General features: G+C 61.1%; 1 protein-coding gene across 1 annotated transcript in view; it reads left to right on the top strand.

Annotated features, from left to right (window-relative positions):
- Window positions 1-2,320: 2,320 nt before the first annotated feature.
- INPP5E (inositol polyphosphate-5-phosphatase, 72 kDa) overlaps window positions 2,321-7,109 on the top strand; it is a 10,005-nt gene continuing 5,216 nt past the window's right edge. The window contains exons 1-8 of the mRNA XM_011985164.1: window positions 2,321-2,355; window positions 3,771-3,894; window positions 4,517-4,614; window positions 5,219-5,343; window positions 5,546-5,665; window positions 6,028-6,135; window positions 6,630-6,791; window positions 6,906-7,021. Of these exons, the coding sequence (XP_011840554.1) occupies window positions 2,321-2,355; window positions 3,771-3,894; window positions 4,517-4,614; window positions 5,219-5,343; window positions 5,546-5,665; window positions 6,028-6,135; window positions 6,630-6,791; window positions 6,906-7,021 (888 nt within the window). The remainder of the gene's footprint in view (window positions 2,356-3,770; window positions 3,895-4,516; window positions 4,615-5,218; window positions 5,344-5,545; window positions 5,666-6,027; window positions 6,136-6,629; window positions 6,792-6,905; window positions 7,022-7,109) is intronic.

Below are 7,109 nucleotides of genomic sequence, written 5' to 3'. Positions count from 1 at the left end.
TTTCTTGTTTAGTCTTGAGATATTTCCTCAATGTATATGATCTGCCCCTTTGGTTGTTTTTGTTTGTTTCTCTGTGGCCCAGGCTGGAGTGCAGTGGCACAATCCCGGCTCACTGTAACCTCCACCTCCTGGGTTCAAGGGATCCTCCTGCCTCAGCCTCCTAAGCGTCTAGGATTACAGGCACCTGCCACCACACTCGGCTAAATTTTGTATTTTCAGTAGAGACGGGGTTTCCCCATGTTGGCCAGGCTGGTCTCGAACTCCTGGCCTCAGCCTCCCAAAGTGCTGGGATTCCAGGCGTGGGCCACTGCGCCCAGCCTGCCCCCTTAGTTTTTTTCTGCCGCAAGAGGCCCCAGATGTGTTGAGGCTACTTTGTTTAGCCACTTTCTCACGAGGAACATTTTGGTGGCTCGAGCTGTTGCTGGAAGGAACGGCACTGAACCCATGGGCTCTCTCCCAAGCCTGGTCTGGTCTTGGGGTCGCCGTCTGGGGGCCTGTCCTCAGATGCTCCCACTGTGACTTGGCAAAACCACCCGCACCCTTCTTTTCCTCCCCTCCCCACTGCCATGGTGCCCAAGTCTTGTCTGTCAGCCACGGCGGGAGGCAGGGCAGGTGTGAGAAGGGAGTGGTGTGAGGTGGTTTCTGTGTGGTGTCCTGGGGCCGCTGTAACTCATGGCCACGGACTGGGAGGCTTGAAACAGCAGAGCTGGACTCTCTCCCAGTTCTAGAGGCCAGAAGTCTAAAATCAAGGTGTGGCCAGGCAGCCTCTCTCCAGAGGCTCGGGGGAGGATCCTCCTGCTGCCTCCCGCTCCTGCGGCCCCAGTTGTTCCTTGGCTTGTGGCACACTCCGGTCTCTGCCTCTGTCTTTATGTGGCCTCTTCCCTGTCTCTCTGTCTCTCTCTCGTCCTCTTCCCCATCTCTCTGTGTTCCCCTCTCTTTTTGTAAGGACACCAGTCATTGAATTTACTGCCTACCCTAAATCCACAGTGATCTCATTTCAAGATCCTTAATTAAGTACATCTGCAGGCCGGGCGCGGTGGCTCACGCCTGTAATCCCAGCACTCTAGGAGGCCAAGGTGGGCGGATCACGAGGTCAGGAGATCGAGACCATCCTGGCTAACACGGTGAAACCCCATCTCTACTAAAAATACAAAAAATTAGCCGGGCGTGGTGGCAGGCGCCTGTAATCCCAGCTACTCGGGAGGCTGAGGCAGGAGAATGGCTTGAACCCGGGAGACGGAGGTTGCAGTGAGCCGAGATCGCGCCACTGCACCCCAGCCTGGGCGATAGAGCGAGACTCCGTCTCACAAAAAAAAAAAAAAAAAAAAGTACATCTGCAAAGACCCTGTTTCCAAATAAGGCCCCATTCCAAGGTTCTGGAGGTCTGGGGGTGGACATGGCTTTGGGGATCACTGTTCAGCTCACCACAGTCCCCGAAGGTAGCCTCACTTCCCTGCGCCTGTGGTCCATCAGCAGGCAGGTGGGCTTAGGCATGGAGTGAGGGCCTGTGCCTGGCTCCCCCATCATACTCCCCTCCTGTGCGTGGATGGGGCAGGTGCGGTCACATACAGGGCAAAACTGTTGCTTTTGTTAAAATAATTCACTGCAGGGTTTCTTGTAAAGGGTAAAATTTCTTCGTGCGTCTAAAGCATCACATTTTAAAATCAGATTCAGTTTACGTAGATACACCGGTTAGAATGGCAGTCGTGTCTCAAATTTGGATCAGGTCATTGTTTCCGAACAACCAGGAAACGAGGGTTGATGTGGATCCTTTAACTCAGTTCTGCTGTCTAAAAACTTCCCATTTCCAGATCTCCGGTCTGTTCTAGAATAGGAGTCAGCACACGCTTTCTGTCAAGGGTGAGGCACGGACAGTGGGGACCAAAGGGCGTCTGTGTGCCGGTGAATCTATTAGGGACACACATTGGAACCTCGCTGTTTTTTCTTTCTCTGCCGTTCCACACAGTAAAACCCATTCTGAGTTTGTGGGCCGCACGTGCACGGGCTGGTCTGCCCTGTTTCAGAATGGCTGCTGGCCTTTGCCAGTGCCTTGGGGCTGCCAGGGTGGGTTAGGGGGATGCTCTCTCCACCAGTTCCTTTTGCTCTGACAGCCGGCCCAGGCTGCAGCAGCCGGCCTGAGCATCCTTACGCAGAAGCTCTGCAGTGTCCTGGCCCTGGATGGGGGTCCGAGGCAGCTCCGCCCCTGCCCGTGTCGGGACACAGGAATGATGACTGTGAGGGCTGCCCCTGGCCTGCTGTTACTAACCGTGCTCTGGACAGAGCTGGGCAGACCGGCCACGCGGCTGCTGGTGTGGACATGATGGGCGCTGCCAGCAAAGCGGCCATGGGCCTGGAGTCTGGTGACCGAGGAGCCCCTGCTGGGCCCGGGATCACTTGACAGCAGTGGCCACAGCAACAGTCTCTGTCCCGAATGACCGCTGCGTGAACACAGTTGTCCTGACTGGAACTGTCAACAGTTTTAGGGGTGAGGTAGCGAGGTTCCTCCCTGTGACATGATTTAATCGTGTCCAGTGAAGCTTGGGGAGCTGCAGCCAGGATTGAGGAAGTTCTCACGGGAGGTCACAAGAATCCGGCACTGTGCTCTCGTCTCCCCTTGCGAAAGGGAACCACGTCAGAAGACGGCGTATCTAGAAGGAGCAGCACAAGTGTTACTTAGAGAAGGAGTGGGGAGGAGGGCGGGCAAGCCTAGCCCACGGCGTTTCTGTGTAGTCAGCGAGCTGAGAACGCGCTTTACATTTCCGCATGGTTGGGAAAAGGTCAAAACAATTCTAATACTGTTTCACACTACAAGAAAATTGTAAACTTCACATTTCAGTGTCTGTAAATCAAGCATCTCGGGCACACGGCCGGCTCCGTGTGTCCACATCCCCTGGTGGCTTCTGCACCACTGGGTGGCCCACGGAGCAGTGGGCGTGTACTGTTGCCTCTTGACAGGTTACTAGCCCTTGTGGCAGAAGGTGCTGAGTGTGGGGAGGGGCAGGGGCGTCGCTGTGCCACACGGTGTGTTTAACCATTTGCGTGCACTGCCGTATTAAAATCCGAAAGTGCCAGCCTGGACAATGTGGCGAGACCCTGTTTCTACAAAAATAAAAAATAAAACACTGGCCGGGCGTGGTGGCACTGCACCTGGAGTTCCAGCTACTCGGGGGGCTGAGGCAGAAGGATCACTTGAGCCCTGGAGGTGGAGGCTGCAGGGAGCTGTGTTAGTGCCACTGCACTCCATCCTGGGCACAGACTGAGACCCTGTCCCCACCAGAAACCAAAACAAGCAAACCCAAAAGTGCATCAAAGCCACGGGTGTCGAGGAGATTAACGCGTTTCCATGTGGCTCGCCTGGTCTCCCTGTCTTAGGCCATCCTGCCTGGTGTTGGGGCCCGGGGAGAAAGGAGGAGAACCAGCCCCTCCCCGAACAGCGCCCTGTGCCCACAGCCGTGGCTTATAGTTTGGGAGCTCCTCTCTGTGGTTCTCCCCGGACCCCACCACCAAAAAGCCCCAAATGTCACCCTCTCGCGTCTTTTCGGGGGGTGTGGGGGGTGGTGAACCCGCTCTGGGTGTTTGTGTGGCCAGGTCGGGCCTTGTTTTCCTGCAGAGCAGACAGCAGCGCCGCAGCGTCCAGCAGAGCCCTTGCTCGGGGTCGGGGGCAGCTTCTGACATTCCGTGGGTTTTGCTGTTGTCCCCGGGGACCTGGCCGAGACCCCCCAGGGATGTGTCCTGTGCCTGGCCCTGAGCTTGGGGTCCTCCCGTCACAGGAGTTACCTGGAGGGCAGCCTCCTGGCCAGCGGGGCCCTGCTGGGGGCAGACGAGCTGGCCCGCTACTTCCCAGACCGGAACGTGGCACTCTTCGTGGCCACCTGGAACATGCAGGGCCAGAAGGTGAGTGGCGCTGGGTGGCGCTGGGCAGGGAGGGGCGGGGCGGTGCTGGACAGACGTGGGTGAGGGAGACGGGGCAGTTCTGTGCCTCGTCCCGGGGCCGGGAGGGCAGAGCCCTGAGGTGCATCCACTGTGAGCCGCGGTACAGGAGGGTGAGGGTGGGTAAGGACTCCCGTCCTCCCGAGCTCCCACCTGCACCTCCATGGCCGCGTGGCTGCAGAACGGAGGGGAAGGGATTGGGTCACCAGGCCTGGCTGAGAATCGTCTGCTCAAGGTGAGCGGGAGGGCGGCCAGCAGAGCCCGTGTGGAGCGGCTCAGGGGCAGGTTGGGCCCCACAGGCTGGGGTCACGGTGACGGGGGTCATGGTGACGGGGGTCACACAGGGGTGGTTGTTGGACAGAGCTGTGTTTGGAGAGGGAAACTGAGGCCAAGGGCCAACCTGAGGTGTGTTTGGTGTGTCAGAGGCTGCCTCGGAGACCGACTGGGTAGATCCCTTCTTGGCCCTGGCCTCAGTTTCCCCTCATTCAGAGGAGTTGCTGGCACTCGAGGTGCTGCAGTGGGACTCGCCCACAGGCGCCTGCAGGTTTCGGGAGGAGCCGGCCCACCACGTGCTCCCTCCTCCCAGGAGCTCCCGCCCAGCCTGGACGAGTTCCTGCTCCCAGCCGAGGCCGACTATGCCCAGGACCTGTACGTCATCGGCGTCCAGGAGGGCTGCTCTGACAGGTAGGGCGGCCGCAGGCCCTGCAGTGCCTGCCCGGGGGCTGCTGTCTCTGAAGCTGCTGGGCGTTGAGACCTGGGTTGCGGCTCGGCACGGGCAGCCTCCACACCTGGGCGGGATACATGAGTCGGTTTCGTTTCTGGTGGCAACTTGGAGAGTTTAAAATCAATGAGATTGGATTTTGGTAACAAATTGTTGACGTGAGAGAGTAGAAGGGCAGCAGGGAGCAGGGCCGGGCTCCGAGGCCTCCTGGGGCCCCTGCGTTGTGGTGGGAACAGCAGGTGGCTGCCGCCCACACAGGTGCTCTGGGGGAAGGAGCCCTGGCCCCAATTTGAGGTGGGCCCCACTCCCCGGCCCATGAGCCATGCAGGCAGGAGGAGCTCTGCTCACTGGGGTCTCAGCAGGGATCCGGGGGAGCCACTGCCTGGATCCCCGGCAGGTCCCAACTCTGGCCCACAGCAGCCTCTGGCAAATGCTTCTCCATGCAGGACTCCGGGGCCAGGTCGTGGAGTTTCCTGGCAGCTCCTCGAGGGGCTCTGGGTGGCAGGTCTGGGAGTGGTGGAGCTGGGAGGCCATGTCCCCCAGCCGGCCGCGCTTCCTCCTCTGCAGGCGGGAGTGGGAGACGCGTCTGCAGGAGACGCTGGGCCCGCACTACGTGCTGCTGTCCTCGGCGGCCCACGGCGTGCTCTACATGTCGCTCTTCATCCGCCGGGACCTCATCTGGTTCTGCTCAGGTGGGCGCGGCTGGAGGGTGGCAGCCCCCCTTTCCACGGCTGACCCATGGCCTTGGCAGGACAGGCACGCTTTGCGTCTGGGATCTGGGGGTTGCTATGTCACACACAGGCTCCACAGCGAGCCCCCACTGGCATGCGGGTCCGGCCACGACCCCCGGCCTGCAGCGTCCCGCAGGTGACCTGAGGGCTGCCCCTCCCACAGAGGTGGAGTGCTCCACGGTGACCACACGCATCGTGTCTCAGATCAAGACCAAGGGGGCCTTGGGCGTCAGCTTCACCTTTTTTGGCACCTCCTTCCTCTTCATCACGTCCCACTTCACCTGTAAGTCGCTTGGTGCCCGCACCGCAGGTGCTGCATGAGAACAGCCTTCCTCTCCTGACCAGGACCCTGCCCAGGGCAGGGGTCCTGGCTGCTGGCTTCATCTTCCACCCAGGGCTGTGGGGCGGGCACCGTGCTTGCTAAGATGCACGCTGAGGACCCCCAGCAGACCCCGGCACTGAGGGCATGCCGTGCTGGGCCCGCGCTCCGTCCTCCGAGGCAGAAATGTCCCTGGCCAGGCCTGGCAGCGGATGCCCGGTGGGGTTGCGTCTGCAGGGGGCGCGCAGTGAGGGTATGGTCCAGAGGGGCGGCTCTTGAGGGAGACCCAGAACCCTGTGACCCCTACCCCATTTCTGTTCCCACAGCGGGCGACGGGAAGGTGGCAGAGCGGCTGCTGGACTACACCAGGACCGTGCAAGCCCTGGCCCTGCCCAGAAACGTGCCCGACACCAACCCCTATCGCTCCAGCGCAGGTGAGGGCCCCCACACCGCATGCGAGTGGTGCTGCCGTGGTTCACACGCGGGGCGCCCGTCGTTTTTACGGCAGCTCTGCAGAGGCAGCGTCCTGAGCTCTGGGAAGCGAGGGCCGAAAAGTCCAGGTGCCCCCAGCGCATAGCCCCTCGTGGTTCTTTAGCACGGTTAGTGGGGTGGGCGGATCCTGTCCACTCACAGCGTGTCCTGCTAGCCTGGGTCCTGGTCCTCACCACTGCCCGCCCTGCCGCCTCCCCCGGCTGTGTGGAAAGGAGCAGAGACATGGTCATCCCCTGCCATGGGCGCCGTCTGCCCCTGAGGCTGCTCCAGGTGCCTTCTGGAGCTGTCCCAATGCGAATCCCACCCGAGGGCCCGGCCCCTCTGGCTGGCACCCGAGACCCACTTCCCCTGGGAGCCACTGCCAGGCCGTGTTCTGGGGAAGGGGAAGGACCTGCCGTTGCTTGCCTGTGCCCATGCATGGTCCGCTGTGCCACAGTGGACGTCACCACCCGCTTCGATGAGGTGTTCTGGTTTGGAGACTTCAACTTCCGCCTGAGCGGCGGGCGCACGGCCGTGGACACCCTCCTGTGCCAGGGCCTGGTGGTGGACGTGCCGGCGCTGCTGCAGCATGACCAGCTCATCCGAGAGATGCGGAAAGGTGAGGGCCTGGGAGGGGGGCGGGCGTGGCGGGAGATGAGGAAAGGTGAGGGCCTGGGGTGCCGCGGCTGGCACGAGCTGGTCTGAGCCAGTCCGGGTGCCCATCCTGTGGCAGGGTCCATCTTCAAGGGCTTCCAGGAGCCGGACATCCACTTCCTCCCGTCATACAAGTTTGACATCGGGAAGGACACGTACGACAGCACCTCCAAGCAGAGGACACCCTCATACACGGTGAGCCCCGCCCGTGGCCGGCGCAGAGTGCTTCCAGGGCGGGCACCTCCCACAGCCGGGAGCCAATGCCTGGCATCAGGGGTCTGAA

The sequence above is a fragment of the Mandrillus leucophaeus genome, unplaced genomic scaffold, assembly GCF_000951045.1.
Source record: "Mandrillus leucophaeus isolate KB7577 unplaced genomic scaffold, Mleu.le_1.0 Scaffold28, whole genome shotgun sequence".
Taxonomy (NCBI): domain Eukaryota; kingdom Metazoa; phylum Chordata; class Mammalia; order Primates; family Cercopithecidae; genus Mandrillus; species Mandrillus leucophaeus.
This window is presented reverse-complemented; position numbering and strand designations above follow the sequence as displayed.